The sequence below is a fragment of the Pongo abelii genome, chromosome 4 (genome assembly GCF_028885655.2).
Source record: "Pongo abelii isolate AG06213 chromosome 4, NHGRI_mPonAbe1-v2.0_pri, whole genome shotgun sequence".
Taxonomy (NCBI): Eukaryota; Metazoa; Chordata; class Mammalia; order Primates; family Hominidae; genus Pongo; species Pongo abelii.
Genome location: NC_071989.2, coordinates 148,867,319 through 148,889,746, shown reverse-complemented (window position 1 = coordinate 148,889,746; position 22,428 = coordinate 148,867,319). Strand labels below are relative to the sequence as shown.

The window sequence follows — 22,428 nt, the reverse complement described above, 5'->3', positions numbered from 1 at the left end:
AAAAGGTAATGTTAACCATCAAATAAAGTTCTTAATTATACCATACCTAACAAAGGTATGCTTCTTATAATTTCTACTCAGAACTAGCAGTATACATTTTGCACAATTACCTTATTGTGATCATTCTCTCGCCATTCTTATCTTTTTGTTTATCCACATCAATATGGGCACCAGTAACATCTTGTATTGCAGTGATGTTGCATCCTCCTCTTCCCATTATCCTGGACACCACTGAGGCTGGAACAGACAATTTCTTTGACCTATAAAATGAAGAATACACATGAGCTTATGAAATTAAATGTCTCTTTATTAAAAAAGATGTCTTAGTCTTAGTAAGTATGTTCATGGACATTTTGTAGAATAACATTTCTTAAATGCTAAAGAGGAAATTATTAAAAGTTTTTATTTTAGAAACTGATCTCTTGTAATATTGAATTGAATTTAGTAAAGTTAAAAGTTACATTGCCTCTGCAGTTTCAGAGAACCTAATTTTAAAAATTACACTGCCATTCAAAACAAAAATTATATTTAAATCACTCACAATATAAGCATTCAAATCTGCCCAAAATATTACACATCAACTAAACTGCAATGACCTTGTTAAAATAATGAATAGCATATTATTAAAATCCACACAGAATAACTATGCTAGCATATTCATTTTAAACCAGTATCAACAGCTCATACTTAGCAATAAAAAATAAAGCCTCAGGTCAATGATGAGCTGACATGTATTCTGAATCTAAAGTTGATTATTAGTACTTTAGTTCTAGAATTACTGAGACATGAGAAAGAAAAAAAGCAAGAGAAAGCCTTTACATTTGAACTACATAAAAAGCAACTGAAGTTATCCAAAAAAGCCAAAATTTCTTGTGTCATATAAAATATGCATGCAAAATTTATATACTGCTTCTAATTTTGCTTTAGCATATTCTGGATTTAGTGTGGCAATGCAGTTTAAAATAATAACCACATTCAAATTATTCATTAATTAACTAGGTAGCCATCTCACATGAGAAAGGGAAAATACATGAAAATTAAAAAGATGGAACTAATTCTATTTACCTTCGTACAACTTCTTTCCACCCTTCTTCTCTTTTCTGACCCCTTTTAGGGCTAGTGAGATTCAGCTTTATGTTTGGAGAGCTTAATGGCAATGACACTGTCTTGTAGCTGGTTGACAAGGAATTAGGATTCACTTCACCTTCAAGTCTAAGAAGAGACAAATAGCAAGTACAATAAAAGATAAGTTTTAAGATAGAAACTCAAGAGACTATTCCTTTATAGCCAGAGTTACACTGAAATATTCATATTAAACTCTGGCACATCAAATAATCAATGAGTCAGAAAAACAGAAATAGAGCAAAGAGCCCATCATTTATTTTAGTATTAAAATGGATTCAGATGCCAAAAATTAGACTATAATCAATAAAAATGACATAGATAAAATCAAAGCATACAAATATTTTCAACTTCAGACTATGAATCCTACAAAAATTTCTAATAATCTCATTTCCTAACTAGCAAATGATGAAGAGGACATGGGTGAATTTCAGTTTTGAATATTGAAGATAGATAATGTGGTAGACTTCAATTGTTTAACACAACTTGTACTTGGATAATATACTTCAAATTCTTGTGCCAGGCATGAAAAAGGAAAGGTGCAGGTAGAGTTAACAAATCAGAAAAATTTACCGTGTCTGAGTTTTGGAAGTAGCAGTACTTGTCTTTTCTTCTTGGGAATGAAGGAGCAGTGAGGGGTATTTAGAGGAATTCACATCCATCACAAAATTTAACTCTTGGCTTTTACCACCACTGCTACTCTCACTGTTGCAGTCTGTGCTGTCCAAGTTATCTGAATCACTATTCCCACCTGCACCACTACCTCTAGGTTCTCCATTTATTTTATTTTTATCTGCCTTTTGTTGGGCTAAAGACATATGTTGTTCTGGTAAAATTAAATGTGCTGTAGGAGGGGTTTCTTTTGTTTTGTTCTTCTTATTTTTCCGATTGGTGCTGGGAGTTGTCACCACATTGGCCCTTTTTTTCCCAAACACATTTGTGAATGTTGCAGATGTTGCAGAGATTCCAATCGTGGTGGTGGTGGTTGCACTAGGAGGTTCTATGGGAACTTCTTGCTCCACTGAAATTGTTAAGAAGAATAAAAATCATACTGAGTCACAGATCTCAAAACAAATTCTGACAGAATATATTTGATAATTCATAATAATTCAGTCTTTTACATCATATTTTCCTTTCACCAGTATTCACTAAGAAATAAAGAAATCTTTTTTTTTTTTTTTTTTTTTTTTGAGACGGAGTCTTGCTCTGTCGCCCAGGCTGGAATGCAGTGGTGAGATATTGGCTCACTGCAACCTCTGCCTCCCGGGTAGCTGGGACTACAGGCGTGCGCCACCATGCCCGGCTAATTTTTGTACTTTTAGTAGAGACGGGGTTTCACCATGTTGGCCAGGCTGGTCTCAAACTCCTGACCTCGTGATCCACCCATCTCGGCCTCCCAAAGTGCTAGGATTACAGGTGTGAGCCACTGCGCCCGGCTGAAATAAAGAAATCTTTTACTGTGGTCAGGTGCAGTGGCTCATGCCTGTAATTCCAGCACTGTGGGAGGCCAAGGCAGGTGGATTGATTACTTAAGCTCAGGAGTTCAAGACCAGCCTGCACAACATGGCGAAATCTTGTCTCTACAAAAAATACAAAAATTAGCTGGGGATGGTGGTGCATACCTGTGGTCCCCGCTACTTGGGAGGCTGGGGTGGGAGGATCACCTGAACCTGGCGGGCAGAGGTTGCAGTGAGCCGAGATTGCACCACCGCACTCCAGCCTGGGTGGCAGAGGGAGACCTCACCTCAAAAAAACACACACAAAAAATCTTTGCTCTTGTTAGCCTAATAAATATTTGTTGTTAGAACAAATATAAAATATTATATTTTCTTGTCTAAGGTGGCATAGGACACACATACTAGCAACATTCTTAATATTCTTTTTTTTTTTTTTTTTGAGACAGAGTTTTGCTCCTGTCACCCAGGCTGGAGTGCAATGGCGTGAACTTGGCTCACCACCTCCGCCTCCCAGGTTCAAGCAATTCTCCTGCCTCAACCTCCTGAGTAGCTGGGATTATAGGCATGTGCCACCCCGCCTGTAATCCCAGGCTAATTTTGCATTTTTATTTTTATTTTTATTTATTTATTTATTTTTTAAGTAGAGACGGGGTCTCACCATATTGGTCAGGCTGGTCTCAAACTCCTGACCTCGTGATCCGCTCTCGGCCTCCCAAAGTGCTGGGATTACAAGTGTGAGCCATTGCACCCGGCCCAATATTCTTAATATTCTGAATTCTAGTCTCATGAACCCAAACCACAATATAGTTTGAATTTAGGACATTTTTCAAATAGTATTTTAGAATTAGAATTCAAGTGGAACAAAATTATTTGCCTACTACAAGCACTGCCAGACAGTACAATAAATAACTCTGAGAGTACTAAACCCATCCCTACTGACATTTCAGGCCTCTATATCTTTGAGCCTGAATCTCAGCTAAAAATAAACTGAGAAACTGTACTTCTAATCAGGAGAGGAAGACTTAGAGAAGAATCTCAAAAAAAGGTGGCAAACTTCTTACTGTATTGCTTTTAGTATATATGCAGTGTTTTACAAGGTGACTTAAATTACAACTGAATTTATTCAAATTATGTGCTTGTTTTCCCTCTTGTTTCTCTGCATTAATTTACAATGCAAAACACTTAGAAATATTTACTATAAAAGACATTGTCCATTTCAGATTAATAAAGTAATCAAATGTTTAACTAGAGTTAACTAGAGCAAAGAGCACTCAAAATGAAGTTGATAAACAAAGGAGAATTTTATCGTTAATTCAGATGGTTTGTTTCTCACCATCTTCATCATTCTCCTCTTCATCTTCATCCTCTGGTAGTTCTGAATTCTCCTTAGGTTTGTTTTCTTCATCTTCTTCCTGTTTCCTTTTCTGTTCCTCTTTTTTCTTTTTTCTCTTTTCTTTTCTTTTTTCTCTTTTAGCAGCAAGAGCCTGCTTTCTGCTCTCTTCTCTTGACTGGAAATAATGCAGGTATATAATTTTACCAAGAAGGCAGTAATGTAAAATAAAGAATGAAATGATATTTTTATGATACACACGGATTTCCATGGATGTTACTCTCAAAACACATTTATAAATGCCAACAAGAAAAAATAAACTGGACACCAGTTTATAAAAAATTGTTTATAAAAAATTAAAAAATTTATAAATTTATAAAAAATTAAAAACTTTTGTACTTCAAAGGACTCATCAAGAAAGTAAAAAATCAGCTGGGCGTGGTGGCTCACACCTGTAATCCCAGCACTTTGAGAGGCCGAGGTCGGTGGATCACCTGAGGTCAGGAGTTCGAGACTAATGTAGCCAACACGGCGAAACCCCATCTCTACTAAAAATACAAAAATTAGCTGGGTGTGGTGGCACGGACTTGTAGTCTCAGCTACTCGAGAGGCTGAGGCTGGACAATCACTTGAACCTGGGAGGCAGAGGTTGCAATGAGCCGAGATCATGGCACTGCATTCCAGCCTGGGCGACAGAGTGAGACTGTCTCAAAAAAAAAAAAAAAAAAAAAGTAAATAGTCAACCTATAAAATGGGAAAAATATTTTTGCAAATCATACAACTGGTAAGGGACTTGTATCTATAATATATAAAAAAAATCTTACAACTCACGAATGAAAAGACAGTCCATTTAAAAAACATATAACTTGATGCTTATGAAAGCATCAAGTTATATGCAGGCTGGGCATGGTGGCTCACGCCTGTAATACAAGCACTTTGGGAGACTGAGGAGGAAAGATTGCTTGAGCCCAGGAGTTTGAGCCCAGGAGTTTGAGACCAGCCTGGGCAATATAGCAAGATCCCATCTCTGTAAAAAAATAAGAAAATTAGCCAGGCATGGTGACCTATGCCTGTAGTCCCAGCTACTTGGGAGGCAGGAGGATTGCATGTGCCCAGGAGTTTGAGGCTCTAGTGAGCTATAATCATGCCACTGCACTCAGCCTTGGTAACACAGTAAGACCCTGTCTCTTAAAAAAAAAAAAAAAAAGGAAAAAGAAAAAAATTAATTAAAAATAACCAAGTTATACATTTTAAATATACACAAATTTTTATTTGTCAAATATACCTCAATAAAGCTATTTTTTAAAAATAGAAAAAGGATCTGTATAGACATTTCTCCAAAGAAAATACACAAATGACCAATAAGCACAGAGAAAGATAGATGTTCAATATCATTAGCCATCAGGGAAAATCAAATCCAAGTCACAAAATATTCACTTCACACCCACTAGGATGGCTACAATCAAAAAGACAGATAATAATATTGGTGAGGATGTGGAGAAATTGAAACCTTCATACACTGCAGGTAGGAATGTAAAATGGTACAGCCACTTTGGAAAATAATCTGGCACTCCTTCAATCCTTCAAATAGTTAAACACAGAACTAGCATATGATTCAGTAATTCCATCCATAGGTACATGCTCCAGAGAAATAAAAACATTTTCATACAAAAACTGTATACTTATTTATAATTGCATTATTAAAAGAAAAAACATCATGATCAAGTAGAGTTATGCTAGGAATGCAAGAGATAGCTTAACATGAAAATATGTTGTTGATAATTAAAGAGAAAAAGTATGATTATTGAGAGATGATAAAATTTTGATAGCAAATTTTAGTTTAAAAAAACGTAGTATGCTAAAGAGAGAAGAAAAGGTTGCTTACAATCATTGAGCATTATTTATAATTGCCAAGAAGTGGAAGCAACCCAATGACCATTAACTGATAAACAGATAAACAAAATGTGGTATATCTACAGAATAGAATTGTTTTTGTATTTGGCAATAAAAAGAAATAAAGTACTGATTTTGGCTATAACATGGATGAATTTTGAAAACATTTCACTAAGTGAAAAAGCCAGCCACAAAAGACCAAATATTGTATGATTCCATTTATGTGAAAAGTCCATAATTGACAAATCTATACAGACAGAAAGTAGATTAGCAGTTACCTAGGACACAGGGATCGCAGCGGGGGAATGGGAATATGATATTTATGGAGTGCAGGGTTTCTTTTTATGATAGTCATAATGTTCCAAAATTGTGCTGATAAATGTACAATTCTGTGAATATACTAAACACCACTGAATTACATAACTTTATTTATTTTATTTTGAGACAGAGTCTTGCTCTGTCGCCCAGGCTGGAGTGCAGTGGCACGATGTTGGCTTACTGCAGCCTCCGCCTGTCAGGTTCCTGCAATTCTCCTGCCTCAGCCTCCCAGGTAGCTGGGATTACAGGCGTGTACCACCATGCCTGACTAATTTTTGTACTTTTAGTAGAGAAGGGGTTTTACCATGTTAGCCAGGCTGGTCTCGAACTCCTGACCTCACGTGATCTGCCCACTTCAGCCTCCCAAAGTGCTAGGATTACAGGCATAAGCCACTGTGTCCAACTGTGAATTATGTAACTTTACATGGGTAAATTGTATGGTTTGTGGAGTGAATTTCACTAATACTATTTTAAAAAAAATTTATGTGGCATCTATTTATGTGCCTAAAATGCAACTCTCATGATCTTTACAAAAAGACTGATAAATTTCACTGTAAAAATCCTGACAAGAAGCTATTACAAAAATGATTCTTTCCCATTTATAGAATTTATTTTAATTTATTTTTTTAAGTAGAGACAGGGTCCCACTAAGTTGCCCAGGCTGGTCTTGAACTGCAGGTCTCAAGTGATCCTCCTGCCTCAGCCTCCCAAAGTGCTGGGATTACAGGCATGAGACACCACACATGCCCAGCCTGTATTTCTTTTTCTGTGAATTGCCTGTTCACATGATCATTTTTTATTATGGATAAGTTATCTTTTTTTCTCCTCAATGATTGATTGTAAGCAACCTTTTCTTCTCTCTTTAGCTTACGAAGTTTTTTTAAACCAAAATTTGCTGTCAAGATTTTAGCATCTCTCAATAATCATATTTTTCTCTTCCTTTAATTATCAACAAAATATTTTTATGTTACGCTATCTCTTGCATTCCTAGAACAACTCTTCTTGATCATGATGTTTTTTCTTTTAATATACTTTCCAAACTCAGTATCAACACTCTCATTTTCCAGGTAAGCAGACTGAGCCTCAGAAAGGCAATGTTTTAGTTTGTTTGTTTTAATTTTTCCATTATAGCACACATCCTAGGATACTGGATAGTCTTTAATTGGGAATCTAATAAACCACTTGTAACCAGATCTTACAATAAACATATGATTTCCAATGCTTTACTAAATTTCTTCGCAGACCAATGTTAAAACCACTTAAGCAGTAATGATGTCATTTGGTAAAATGGGATCTTTTTTTTTTTTTTTATTGAGACACAATCTAGCTCTGTCACCCAGGCTAGAGTGTAGTGGCGTGATCTTGGCTCACTGCAACTTCTGCCTCCTGGGTTCAAACAATTCTCCTGCCTCAGCCTCCTAAGTAGCTGGGGCTACAGGCATGCGCTACCACACCCAGCTAATATTTGTATTTTTAGCAAAGATGGGGTTTCTCCATGTCAGCCAGGCTGGTCTCAAACTCCTAACCTCAGGTGATCTGCCCGCCTCGGCCTCCCAAAGTGCTGGGATTACAGGCATGAGCTACTGCGCCCAGACAGGACCTTTTTTTTTTTTTTTTTTTTTTTGAGACAAGGTCTTGCTCTGTCACCCAGGCTGGAGTGCAGTGGCATAATCATAGCTCATTGCAGCCTCAACCTCCCAGGCCCAAGAGATCCTCTCGCCTCAGCCTCCTGAGTAGCTGGGACTACAGGTGTGCACCACCATGCCCGGTGAATTTTTTAAACTTTTAGTAGAGGCAAGGTCTCACTATGTTGCCCAGCCTGGTCTCGAACTCCTCAGCTCAAGCCATCCTCTTGCCTAGGCCTCCCAAAATGCTGGGATTACAGGTGTGAGCTACCGCACCCAGCCGTAAATTGGGATCTTGCTCAAAATCTAGTCCTTCCCTTATATTTGGGCTCAAAATATATTTTTTTGAATGACAGGGCAGAATAAAAAAATTGATGGTGGTTCAAGAATCTATTACCTATTTTCTTTGAATCATATATTGTTAAGAATATTGGTCATACAGGTGACAAGTTTATTCTAGCAGATTTTCTTTTTGTCTGAGATGGGGTCTCACTCTGTCACCCAGGCTAGAGGGCAGTGGCACAATCACAGGTCACTGCAACCTCTGCCTCCTGGGCTCAGGCCATCCTCCCACCTCACCCTCCCAAGTTGCTGGGACTACAGGCACCTGCCACCATGCCTGGCTAATTTTTTGTTTTTTGTAGAGATGGTGTTTTGCCATGTTGCCCAGGCTGGTCTCAAACTCTGGGGCTCAAGCAGTCCACCTTCCTCAACCTCCCAAAGTGCTGGGATTACAGGCATGAGCCATGACATCTGGCAATTCCTTTTTTTTTAAATAGAGATAGAGTCTCAATCTGTTGCCTAGGCTGGACTGCAGTGTGTAATTATGGCTCACTGGAGCCTCGACCTCCTGGACTCAAGTGATCCTTCCACTTCAGCCTCCTTGAATAGCTAGGATTGCAGGCATGTACCACCATGCCCAACTGTTTTTTAAAATTTTTTTTGTAGAGACGGGGTCTCACTCTGTCACCCAGGCTAGACTGCAGTGGCACAATCACAGCTCACTGCAACCTCTGCCTCCTGGGCTCAGGCCATCCTCTCTATGTTGACCAAACTGATCTCGAACTCCTAGGCTCAGCCTCCCAAAGTGCTGGGGTTACAGGTGTGAGCCACCATGCCCACCCTCAATAATTTCTTTTTTTTGTTTTGTTTTGAGACAGTCTCGCTCTGTCAGCCAGGCTGGAGTGCAGTGGCACAATCTCAACTCACTGCAACCTCTGCCTCCCGGGCTCAAGCAATTCTCCTGCCTCAGCCTCCCGAGTAGCTGGGATTACAGGGGTGTGCCACCACGCCTGGCTAATTTTTGTATTTTTAGTAGAGACAGGGTTTCACCTTGTTGGCAAGGCTGGTCTTGAACTCCTGACCTCAGGTAATCCACCCGCCTCGGCCTCCCAAAGTGCTGGGATTATAGGCGTGAGTCACCGTGCCCGGCCCCCACCCTCACTAATTTCTAAAAAGGAAAATTATTTTTCCCACTCACCTTTTCCAGGTCAAGTTCCTTTAAAAGAATACTCGCATTCTTATTTGCTTCTGCGGCTTGCTGGTCTTTAGCCTTCACAATGGTTTCAACACATTGATGACATTTTTTCAACAGTTCCTACAGCAGGAAATAGAATTATGTAAATATATAATGAAAGAGGCCAAATAAAACTTAAGCTGATGAGCACATTAAAGTCCAGAGGTTAAAGCTCAAACTGAAAAGTCACTAAACCAAATTAAGTTATCCTTTGAGTCCAGTCATGTATCAATCTTTCACAAAAATAAGACACCATTTCCCTAAAAACCTGCATGTCCTTAGGAAGCCTTCTCATTAGGCTAATGGTTTAGTACCTTAGTGTAGTCACTGTGACTATGGTCCACAGTAGAAATCTCAAAATAGTTTATCAAAAGTATTATACCCCTCTATTTTGCAAATGGAGAAACGAAAGCATAAAGAGATCAGGTGACCAACCTTTCAGAATATAAAAAGAACAAGTTCCTAACTGCACACTTTGGCATATCATTCCACAAAGAACAAAAATGTGTTTCAGTAGCATATTAAACTTACCTTATCTGTAATTGTTGCTATGTATCTCATGCATTCTATATCAGAAGGGAACTGATTTACTTCCTTTACCAAATATTGAACAACTTTTACATGACCCTATAAGAAGTACAACAATCTTAGACAAGGTAGCATGAAAAGAAAAATTATTATTCTTAAGAATAAAAGAAAGTAAAACAAAAGAATTACAAAACAATCCCTTGATTTTGCATATATGCCTACCAATTTAAGAATAAAAAGGCAAATACTTCCAAATAGAATATTAAGCTTAAAATTAAAATTATAAAAATAAGATCAGCATTCAACTTATAAAAAGAAAAGCATAAAAACAAGAATGTATGCTCAGGAATGGACGGTGGACTAGATGACATTTCTCCTGAATTTAATCCCACTGAAAGTAGAAAAAGCTTTTGTAGAAAAACAGTATCTCCTAGAATAAATCAATTAAACAAACATTGGTGATGTAAAATTAACCTCAGTGTAAAAGGGAAATGAGTCCTAAAATAATTTTTTTTTAAATTTCAAAGTCTTACTTCGCCTCTACTTCACTAACTAAACAAGGTGGACTATCACAACTTTCTGAGCCTTAGGACTTGAATCTAAATAAAACACTTTCTAAATGCCATTATCAAGGGTTGAAAGATCTGTAATCAATTCTAAGCATATCTTTTTTTTTTTTTTTTTTTTTGAGATGGGAGTCTCGCTGCTGTTGCCCGGGCTGGAGTGCCATGGCGCGCTCTCGTCTCACTGCAACCTCCGCCTCCCGGGTTCTAGCAACTCTCCTGCCTCAGCCTCCAGAGTAGCTGAGATTACAGGCGCCCACCACCACGCCTGGCTAATTTTTGTATTTTTAGTAGAGACGGGGATTTACCATGTTGGCCAGGCTGGTCTTGAACTCCTGACCTCAGGTGATCCACCTGACTCGGCCTCCCAAAGTGCTGGGATTATGGGCATGAGCCACCGCACCCGGCCAGCATATCTATTTTAATGTAACCAAGCTTGCATAGTTTCCCTTCCTACTAAGGTTCTAAAACATTCTTAAGAATTAGTGTGATGGAGATACAAATCAGAGAAATGCTTGCCTCTGGGGCAGGGAAGTGACTAAAAGCGGGCAAGAGGGAACCTTCTAGGGTTACAGAAATAATTTACATGTTTATGGGGTATGGGTTACATGTATGTATACATTTATCAAAAGTAAACCACATACCTTAAGATTCACGCATTTCACTATATGTAAATTGCACTGTGCTAAACAACTGGGTATATAAACAGTGCTGAAAAAGATGGTCGTGACTCTTGTCCTCATGGACCTACCAGTCTAGTTGGCGAGACAGGCATTAAAATGGTAAGTACATGTTTGAAGATATAATTACAAATTGGGATAAGGAAAATCAAAACTCAACTATAAAAGAGAAACAGAGGGACCTTTTTCAGATTTGGTGTTAGGGAAATACTCTTTGAGAAGTGACATGTAAAATTGGAGCTAACAGATGAGTAGAGAGGTGAGCTAGGTGAACAGCAAGGGAAAACATTTCAGGAAAAGAAAACCAGTGAGCAAAGGCCCTGAGGCAGTTGAAAATTTAGTGCATTCTAAGCCAGTTAACTAGAAAACACAGTGAGCAAAAGGGGATAGTAGCATAAATGATTTGTCTGGGGAGGCTGACATGAAGCTTATTATGCAGGTCTTTACAGGCCCTAATAAGTAGTTTATAGTTTGGGAAGCTATACCAATGGGAAGGCTTTTAAAAATATAGCAGATAAGTGAACTTTAATATATATGAGAGGCCGGGCATGAACTTTAAGATATATGAGAGGCATGGCTTACGCCCATATCTCAGCACTTTGGCAGGTAGAGGCGGGAGAATCGCTGAGCCCAGGAGTTTGAGACCAGCCTGGGCAACATAGCAAGACCTCGTCTCTACAAAAAATAAAAATAAAAAAAATCTGAGCATGGTAGTGCACACCTGTGGTCCCAGCTACTCAGGAGGCTGAGGCGGGAGGATCACTTGAGCCTGGGAGGTTGAGGCTATAGTGAGCTATGATCATGCCACTGCACTCCAGCCTGGTTGATAGACTGAGACCCTGTTTCACTCACACACACACACACACACACACAGAAGATACAGTAAGTTTTTATGGAAGTCTACTCCTTTTTGTTCCTCTTTAGGCAGAAAAAAATCCATCTGCATATAATAGTTTTTCTTAAATCTTCTATTTTATGAACAATATATCACAAATAGTCAAGACACCAAGTGATTTAACAACCAAGTTGCTTATAGTGAACTACCACATAGCTCTTAGATTTGGCCACAAAAGAATGGAAAGATAAGGTCGGGAGCCTGTAATCCCAGCACTCTGGGAGGCCGAGGCGGGCAGATCACAAAGTCAGGAGTTCAAGACCAGCCTGACCAACGTGGTGACACCCCATATCTACTAAAAATACAAAAATTAGCCGGGCATGGTGACGCACGCCTGTAATCCCAGCTACTCAGGAGGTTGAGGCAGGAGAATCGCTTGAACCTGGGAGGCAGAGGTTGCAGTGAGCCGCGATCATGCCACTACACTCTAGCCTATGTGACAGAGTAAGACTCCGTCTCAAAAAAAAAAAAAAGAATGGAAAGATAGCAGTGATTTTTCTATGGAAATATACTCAATTCTCCAAGATAAACTTATCTTTCTCACACGGTTTTAACTTAGAATTGGCTTAAAATTGACCTTTCTTCCCCCATATCAAATTACCTTGCGAAATGCTGACATGAGAGGTGTGATTTTCCGGTTATCTGCTGCATCCACATCAGCACCTGCTTGCACTAGCAACTGCACAACATCAAAATGACCTCCATTGGATGCCAGCCAAAGTGGCGTATTTCCCTTTTTGTTACGAACATCAATGTGGGCTCCCCTGTAAACAAGGCATATTAATAGTTTGTTTCCTGTAAGAAGTGGCTGGCTTTTTCTAGTTTTCTCTATCTTCTTCTTTTACAAAATAACTTGCAAATAATCTTTTCTTAACAATGTCAATAAAGTAAAACAATGTTATTAACTTTAAAAGCTCTGAAAAGTGAAAATGACCATGAGAAGTTCTACATATAATAGAAAAGTACTCACCTATGAATCAGGAGTTCACAAAATTTGTAGTGACCTTTGTCTGCTGCTATTGTTAAAGCAGTATCTCTTGAGGAAGGCACAGGGGGAGCATTAACATCTGCTCCTTTATCTAGAAGAACTCTTCCAACCTCTGCATACCCTCCAGAAGCTGCTTCCATCAAGGGGGTAAGACCAGTCTGTTTAAACCAATAAATTATGCAACATAATTTCTTTTTTTAACTATTCCATAGACCAAAACTAAGCTACATAATTTCTTTAAAAAACTGAAGCAATTAACTTTTAGGACAATTCTAGTTCTGATTAGCTCTCATAAAAGAGCTAAGCAATATTTTGCCTTGAATTTTACTAAACAGCAGTAGATATTGTTAGATTCAGACGTGCTAGAATGAACTTAAAACATGTTATCTCATGCTAAAAACAATTCTGTAACTTCTATACTTTTATGAATTTACTCAGATAATTTCTTTGCACAATGAATAGAGATATTAAAAATAACTAGATTAAAATCACTTTATAAATTTTTTGCATATGTGCCTTTGGTACGTTAGTCTCCAACATTTTTTCAAAGGACATTTCCTACTGGTACTATCCAAAATAACACAGATATCTCTAGGACTTTTAATGGATAAGTGGCACACAATGAATACTTGTAATAGAAAAAGACAAATTGAATGACAGGAAAGACTCATTTCTCTTTGTGTGGTAAAAAGCCACGGAAAAACTACACTTCCTCATTACTTAGATTAAAAGAATGCAAATGTTGCACTAAACTTTAAGAAGTAAAAGGAATTTCAGGGAAAAAGTACGAGATTTCCAGTCAAATCTTTCCAATTTCAAATGAGCACTAGATTCGCTGTTGACTAATTATTAAAAATTCTACCCAACCTACATCTTTCCAGAGTTCTAAGAACCGTGCAGTTCTAAGCAAAGAAATTCAAGCCAATGACATACTAACTCCTATTTTCTTTTCTCTGTGTGTGTTTCCTGTATCTATGGAGATTATCTTATGACTTCTCCTTTATTCTTTCTTTTTTGTGGGGGCGGGGGGTGGCATGGAGTTTCTCTCTTGTTGCACAGGCTGGAGTGCAATGGCATGATCTCTGCTCAGTGCAACCTCCACCTCCCAAGTTCAGGTGATTCTTCTGCCTCAGCCTCCTGAGTAGCTGGGATTAAAGGCGCCTGCCACCACGTCCAGCTAATTTTTTGTATTTTTAGTAGAGAAGGGGTTTCACCATATTGGTCAGGTTGGTCTCAAACTCCTGACCTCATGTGATTCACCTGCCTAGGCCTCCCAAAGTCCTGGGATTACAGGAGTGAGCCACCACGCCCAGCCACCACTAACTCCTATTTTCTTAATACCAAATAGTCATGAAACTGTCAAAATCTGCCATGGTCAAATTAGATGTTAGCTGCCCTAATTTTATAACTTATGAATTAAATTTTTGCTTGGGATTTTTACAATGATAAGCACATGCCTCATTAAAGGAGTTCTTTAAAAGTGTACAGTATAAGAGTTAATACAAAATAATCTTACTACATTCAAAAGTTGTAAGCTGCAGTATTAACAGAAAGCTACTCAAGGCTGAGGTTGGGAAAAGTACTAATTCTGTCTTCTTCATTGTCCTTAATAAAAGTCATGATGGTGACAGTATGTCACTCACTACTATACAGTATAATCCCTCAATTCTGCATTGGCATCAGTTTTAATTTATGATAATTTAAAATATTACATTCAATTTGCGTTAAAATGCCATGTTCTTTCTACAGAAATGTATCTGAAATAGGTGACAAGTAAAAAATGCTTACCTTTGCCCTATGTTCAACATTGGCTTTTCGGTCCAGAAGCAAACTCACTACTTCTGCTCGGCCCTGGAAACAGGCCAGGGTGAGAGCCGTGTTCCGATTGGTCTCTATCTGGGCATTAATGTCTGAACCCATATCGAGCAGCAATTTTACTGCAGGAACATGTCCATTCATTGCAGCCAACATCAGGGGAGAAATACCTAGTTTACTCCCAGTCCTAAAGGGGGAAACATGCTTAGAAAATTAAAATAATATGTTGCCTATTATTTTAGAAAAGCATTAAAGATGAAAAGGTTTCACTAAAAAGAGAGGTTTCTAACATCAATGAATAGATTTTACTTGTTTCGACCAATAATAAAGAATAAGAAAATGTCACAATTTAAAACAATTTCCGGCCGGGCGTGGTGGCTCATGCCTGTAATCCCAGCACTTTGGGAGGCCAAGGAGAGCAGATCACCCGAGGTCGGAAGTTTGAGACCAGCCTGACCAACATGGAGAAACCCCATCTCTACTAAAAATACAAAATTAGCTGGGTGTGGTGGCGCATGCCTGTAATCCCAGCTACCTGGGAGGCTGAGGCAGAAGAATCGCTTGAACCCTGGAGGCAGAGTTCGCGGTAAGCCGAGATCGCACCATTGCATTCCAGCCTGGGCAACAAGAGCGAAACTCCATCTCAAAAAATAAATAACTTAAAAAATAAAATGTAATTCCTATTTAGGGATTATAAATTTCCAACTATATATAACAAAATACTGTTTCTGAGATCAGATGAGATTGGGCACATTTAGGGTGGTAGGCCATAGAAAAAAATACTTTTTGAAATGAGACCTCTTTATAAGCAGCCACATTACTGAAATAAGCTGAGATTACTTATAAACACATTATAGGTATAATCGTTGGCTTTGCAACTTTAGTACTATCTTAATTTAAAATGTATCTGTCTAAACGTTAAGAGGTAGACATTTAATTCCAAAGTAGTCACTTACTAAAACATGAACAATAAAATGAACAGGCAATACCTTGAATTAATTTCTGCCCCAGCATTAAGCAGAATCTTAATGATATTAACATATCCTCCAGACGCAGCTAGACTCAGTGGTGTATAATCAGATACGTTCCTATGTTCTTTATTTGCACCTCGAGCCAGCAGCAAGTCTACCACCTACAAAGTAAAATATGGATAGAGAAGAGAGTTTACACCAAGGGCTCAACTTATAATGAAGGAAACACAAAGAAACAGGACTTATAACTTCCTTATCTAAATATCTGATATTTTAATTACATTTCATTAGACCCTAAATATTGAAATATCAACACTAGAGAAATGGATTCAATTTCAGGAATTCAGAGTTTTGAAATCCCAATTATACTGCAATAACAAGATGTTACCCTTTCTATTTGCCATTTATTGGGCAATAAATTTGCATTTCATATGTGTTAGAATTGTGATTCATTCAATCCGAATAAATGTAAGGATTAAGATAATTTTTATTTGGCTTTAAGGGCAAGAAACAGATTTTTTAAAAGGGGATTTATGGCCAGGCATGGTGGCTCATGCCTATAATCCCAGCACTTTGGGAGGCCGAGGCAGGAGGATCCCTTGAGGCCAGGAGTTTAAGGGCAGCTTGGGCAACATAATGAGACCTCATCTCCACCCTCCTGTTCCCTCCACAACCCCCCGCCAAAAAAAAAGGGCATTTACATTCCCATAAAAGTTAACAGAAGTACCCATTCCTCAGAAAGTATATGGAACATGTTAAAATACGTGCAGGGCCAGGCATGCTGGCCCATAACTATAATCCCTGTACTTTGGGAAGCCGAGGAGAGAGGATTGCTTCAGGCCAGGAGTTTGAAACCGGCCAGGGCAACATTACATGACCCCATCTCTACAAAACAGCCCTAGCTACTTGGGAGGCTGAGGACTGCTTGAGCCCCAGAGTTCAAGGTTATAGCGAGCTGTAATTGCACCACTGTACTCTAGCCTGGGAGACAGAGCAAGACCCTGCCTCAGAAAAACAAACACATAAAATACATGCAAATTTTATTCATGTAGCTAAAATACGAATCATATGCATATTTTCAAATACAAGCAAAATATTTACAAAATGAAAATTAACATTAACACACCTCCTGACGTCCACCAGAACATGCCAATGAAAGCGGAGTATCCTTAGTTCGTTCAGACTGTGCTTCTATATCTCCACCTTTATCCAAAAGGATTTCAACAACTCCAACATGCCCTGCTGTTGCTGCCAGGATTAGTGGTGTGAAACCTAAATCAGAAAATGAAAATCTTAAACAAATTTATGTTTTTTATTTTATTTTAAAGCCACTGTTTACAATTCTCTAGCATTTTAGCAAAATAAATCCTTCAGGGCAGACACTGATAATGAGTTAACATAAAACTGCTCTAAACCCTAATTTGTTAGTGACAAAAAACCCATAAACACCTAATTAAAAAACTAAGTCAGTAAAAAGTATTAAAGTTTATACTCATAATGAACTTTGATGCCTCTGTATGAACTACCTTTGGATTAACAAAGGCAACCACAACTTGCTCTATTTCACTAATGATCTACAGTCTAATTTTTTAATTTTTTGAGAATTATTTCGCTCTGCAGAATAATGAATCCGGATATTCCTAATTGAAATATGCTTATCCATCTTATCACTGAGATAGTTTAGGAACTATTTATCAATAATAAAAAAGTTAATTATTTTCTGATGTAACTACACTTGGATTTTATTTCTGATTGATATTTACCTTTTTTGTCTCTGTGTTCAATTTTGGCATCCCGTGCAATGAGCACAGATACAAGTTCTTCATGACCACCTGCACAAGCTAGTGTTAATGCTGTGTCATGATTGCTCTCAGTCTAGGAGAAGAAAAAAATAAGTTAAATTTTTTTTTAACAGAAGTTATCAATTTAAGAGCAAATAATATTTCTTTTCACAATAAATGCAGAATAATTTTCCTTTCCAAAGAAGATCAGAATGTGCAAAATAAGTTTAAATAAAGCAGTCTACTCACATGTGCATCAATGTCAACTGAAGGATACACAGGAGGCATCGATTGGGAAGCCACATTGCTTGCAGTCTGCGAACAGGATTCAGGTGTAACACACTCTGTGGTCTGAGAAGAACTGTTGGAACCAGTGGGCACTCTGGTACTCACAGCTGAAAAACAATATTCATATTGCTAAATTCCACTTAAAAGAGAAGGTTATTTGTACACAGAAAAACACAAAAACAGAAATTTCCATAGCAGTAATATATAGTAATAGTAAAATCACAAGCTTTGGAATCAGACAGACCTACATTTAAATATTAGTTCCAACAGTGACTTTCTGATCTTGGGCAAGTAATTTAACTTCTCTGAGCTTCAATTTTCCCTATATGTAGAATGGGGATAATAATGGTACCTGCCTTGGAAGGTTACTGGAAAGACCACATGAGGCAATGCATATAAAATACTTAACATAGCACCTGATATTTAGTGCACATGCATTAAATAGTAGCTTTTTACATTGCCAACAGGGAGGAAAAAAAATTTCCAAAAATAAAAGTAAATAAAAGGAATTCTAGATTTTAGTTTGTAAAAAAGTCAATTAGATAAAAATATCCTGTGTACAATTCAAAAAAAAGGGGCCTGGGCACAGTGGCCCACACCTGTAATCCCAGCACTTTGGGAGGCCGAGGCGGGTGAATCACCTGAGGTCAGGAGTTTGAGACCAGCCTGGCCAACATGGTGAAACCCCGTCTCTACTAAAAAAACAGAAAGTTAGCCAGGTGTGGTGGTACATGCCTGTAATCCCAGCTACTTGGGAGGCTGAGGCAGGAGAATTGCTTGAACCCAGGAGGTGGAGGCTGCAGTGAGCTGAGATCACGCCACTGCACTGCAGCCTGGGTGACAGAGCTAGACTCCATCTAAAAAAAAGGCGGCGGGGAGGGGGAGGGAGACAAGTTCAAGTTTTCTCACATAAATAGCAGGGAGTATGTGTTTTCTAAATTCAATATTTATTTTGAAACTTTGTTTAAAAATCAGTATCTGAAAGTCCAACTATTTTTAAAATGAACATTGAAGTTCTATTTGAGATCTCAAAATGTGGTTCGAAAACTGAGTTAAGTCTGGGAGCAATGGCTCACGCCTATAATCCTGGCACTTTGGGAGGCTGAGGTGGGCAGATCACCTCAGGTCAGGAAGGTTGGGAGTTCAGGACCAGCCTGGCTAACATGGCAAAACCCCATCTCTACTAAAAACACAAAGTTAGCTGGGCGTGGTGGAACGCGCCTGTAATCCCAGCTACTCGGGAGGCTGAGCCAGGAGAATCGCTTTAACTTGGGAGGCGGAGGTTGCAGTGAGCCAGGATCGCACCACTGCACTCCAGCCTGGGCAACAGAGACTCCATCTCAAAAAAAAGAAAACTGAGTTAAAAGAAATTATGTATTTTATATCTCTGAAAATTTCTTATGTTTCATAAGAGATGGAGTTTGACCACGGGGGGAAACAGGACCTATCTCAGGGATGTTGTGAGTAGTCTAAGAGATACTGTATATAAAGCATTTAACACAATGTTTTTAGCAAATGGTGGATGCTCAATAGATGTAACTATCAGATATTTTATAGGATTGTCTATTATTATTCATTGTATTGAAAAATAAAAACATTATTCACTCAAGAAAGGAAAAACTCAGAAAAAAACATATAATCAGTAATAATATACAAAAAAATCAACAAAGCATCAGTGATGGCAATAACCTTACATTTGCACCCAGATTAAAAGTCAGTCAAAAACATGTAGGACTTAAAGAAAAATGTAAGCATTTTAAGTGTTGGAAAATATTTTCTGTCTAGAATTTTTGATATGACTAGATCCCATTCAAAGATACTATTCACAAGTGTGAATGACTCAGTTTAGTAGATTACTAGTTTAAATAAGTGAGCAAAGTTTAAGATGCCCAGATATATTTCTACATGAGCTACCCAGCTCATCCCCACCAACATATATAACCATCTTGGCAATACAAATTTCTCCAGCTTCTGTCATCACATAAATAACATAATTTAACTATTTAGTTACAAATAGGAATAATTGTTACATATGTTTGTTTCACCTATAAGAATATGCAAAATGGAAACAAAGCCTTAAAATTTTTTGTCATTTTTTTCCTGGAAGAAGTGGCCAAGAAAAAAATAATAGTAATAATGAAAAATTGTTGTCATTCAATGAGTTAAAAGCAGATACTATTTTGTTACACCTCCTCGAAATAGCTGATATGTTTGGAAAACTGCTTGAAAAAACAAGACACTGAAGATTAATATGTTACAGAACCTTTCTAACAGTAAGACTTCAATAGTGGTCCCACAATTATTAACATATACTTTAGTAAAGAACTACTTTTCTATCAGTATTTTATTTATGTTATCTCATCTCTCTCTTTTTTTATTATGAAAAACAGGTATATAAAAATTTTTTTGAATAGTTGATTAGAGTGCTATGCCAGAATGTGATAAGAAACTTCTTCACAGAGTTGGCTTCTAAAAAGTACTTTTGTGCATTTAACAGCTTTGTTAACAAAAATGTGTTGTTACAATAATTACTATACATTTTTGTACTACATTATCCTAGAAGCATTTTTTCACTCCATGTAATAATGACAGTCAGAAACATTCCATAGCAAGTGCCTTTAACAGGACTAATTACAAATGAAAAGTTCTAAAACTAGAAAGTAGCAAGAGATTTAAAAAGTGCATGTGGAATAAAGGTTGTATTAAGAGAAAATTACACCAAGACTATGACATTGTCATAAATTCTAAAATATTTCCTACCTCTGAATGAAATATCTCTGAAAGTGACCAAGACAGACTGCTACCACAAACGTCTATATATAATTCAAATTAAACTTATACGGTATGCTTTTTCTTTTTTTTTTTTTTTTTTAAGAGATAGGGTCTCTATGTGTTGCTCAGGCTGGTCTTGAACTCTTGGCCTCACGCAATCCTCCCACCTTAGCCTCCCAAGTAGCTAGGATTACAGGTGCAGAATCACTGTGTCTGATAATTTATCCACTATTTTAAAATGAGGTGAGAGAAGAAGTAAGTACAGTATGTTACTTGACTTTTTATGAAGTTGAAGAAAGTTTTGTAGGCAATATGGAAGATAATAAATCTTATTATTAAAAAATCTCACTGATACTAGGTATACATAAAATATGTTGTGAGTTTTTTTTGAGATGAAGTCTCGCTCTGTTACCCAGGCTGGAGTGCAGTGGCACGATCTCAGCTCACTGCAACCTCTGCCTCCTGGGTTCAAGGATTCTCCTGCCTCAGCCTCCCGAGTAGCTGGGATTAAAGGCACGTGCCAGCATGCCTGGATAATTTTTTTGTATTTTTAGTAGACATGAGGTTTCACTGTGTTAGCCAGGATGGTCTCGATCTCCTAACCTCATGATCTGCTCACCTTGGCCTCCCAAAGTGCTGGTTAGATTAAAGGTGTGAGCCACAGTGCCCAGCTGTTGTGAGTTTTTAAGAAATTTAATTGCTGTCATCTGTTTTATGTATTGGTGACCTTATTAAATAGTTCTATGTAAATAAAAACCTATGGTTGGCGTGGTGGCTCAAGCCTGTAATCCCAACACTTTGGGAGGCCGAGGCGGGCATATCACGAGGTCAGGAGTTCGAGATCAGCCTGGCCAACATAGTGAAACCCCGTCTCTACTAAAAACACAAAAAAATTAGCCAGGCATGGTGGTGGGCGCCTGTAATCCCAGCTACTTGGGAGGCTGAGGCAAGGGGAATCGCCTGAACCCGGGAGGTGGAGGTTGCAGTGAGCCGAGATACATGACAGTGTGAGACTGTCTCAAAAAAAAAAAATCTATAAATAAAATATTACAGTCAATTAGAAATAATTATTTAAAGATTTTATAGCAAATCTCCTTAAGAGGATTTCTTAATTACTTTTTAATTCTTAAACTTATATTCACTAAACAGAGTTAAAGATACTTTAAAATTACAATTTAAGAGCCTATTAAGATGCCAATGATAGTAACAACATAGTAAAAAGTCAAAAACTGTATTAAAACTTACATGTACATCAAATCTTAATATAAAAATAAGGGAAATGATGAATAGAATTTCGAAGTCTATGGAAATAACAATACTTAAAGATAAATCAGAACTTTAAGTTGACACATATGCATGCATATTACATCTAAGGTTCTTAAACTTGGCTGAACTGAGTTTGAATCTTGGTACTTACTAGCAACTTAATTTCCCTAAGCTTCAGTTTTTCCTTTCTTTTCTTTTTTTTTTTTTTTTTTGAGACAGAGTCTCACTCTGTTGCCCCATGCTGGAGTGCAGTGGTGTGATCTTGGCTGACTGCAACCTCCGCCTCCTGGGTTCAAGCGATTCTCCTGCCTCAGTCCCCCAAGTAGCTGGGATTACAGGCATGCACCACCATGCCCGGCTAATTTTTGTATTTTAGTAGAGATGGGTTTGACCATGTTGGCCAGGCTGGTCTCGAACTCCTGATTTCAAGTGATCCGCCACCCGCCTCTGCCTGCCAAAGTGCTGGGATTACAGGCGTGAGCCACCACTCCCGGCCAGCTTCAGTTTTTCAACAGAAAAATAGAGGTGGGAAAAGGACTTATTTAAAGTATTATTATAATTAGCCCATGAGATAAAGTATATTTAGCATTTATCATAGAAGTTGGTGCATGGTAAATGCT

The 22,428-nt window shown here is 37.9% G+C and overlaps 1 protein-coding gene and 1 non-coding gene across 6 annotated transcripts in view; one reads left to right on the top strand and one right to left on the bottom strand.

Moving 5' to 3' along the window:
- Window positions 1-22,428, bottom strand: part of ANKHD1 (ankyrin repeat and KH domain containing 1) — a 129,399-nt gene that overhangs the window by 11,724 nt on the left and 95,247 nt on the right. For all 5 annotated transcript variants that reach the window (XM_024247080.3, XM_063724500.1, XM_024247082.3 and 2 more), the window contains 13 exons: window positions 17,732-17,877; window positions 17,465-17,576; window positions 16,828-16,973; window positions 15,720-15,862; window positions 14,704-14,917; window positions 12,898-13,073; window positions 12,529-12,691; window positions 9,793-9,888; window positions 9,226-9,342; window positions 3,913-4,087; window positions 1,696-2,143; window positions 1,066-1,212; window positions 111-260 (listed from right to left, as the gene is read on the bottom strand). In XM_024247080.3, the coding sequence (XP_024102848.1) occupies window positions 111-260; window positions 1,066-1,212; window positions 1,696-2,143; window positions 3,913-4,087; window positions 9,226-9,342; window positions 9,793-9,888; window positions 12,529-12,691; window positions 12,898-13,073; window positions 14,704-14,917; window positions 15,720-15,862; window positions 16,828-16,973; window positions 17,465-17,576; window positions 17,732-17,877 (2,233 nt within the window). The remainder of the gene's footprint in view (window positions 1-110; window positions 261-1,065; window positions 1,213-1,695; window positions 2,144-3,912; window positions 4,088-9,225; window positions 9,343-9,792; window positions 9,889-12,528; window positions 12,692-12,897; window positions 13,074-14,703; window positions 14,918-15,719; window positions 15,863-16,827; window positions 16,974-17,464; window positions 17,577-17,731; window positions 17,878-22,428) is intronic.
- LOC112133619 (small nucleolar RNA SNORD45) lies at window positions 712-788 on the top strand. The gene has a single exon (XR_002915250.1). It is a non-coding gene; the product is annotated as a small nucleolar RNA SNORD45 (small nucleolar RNA).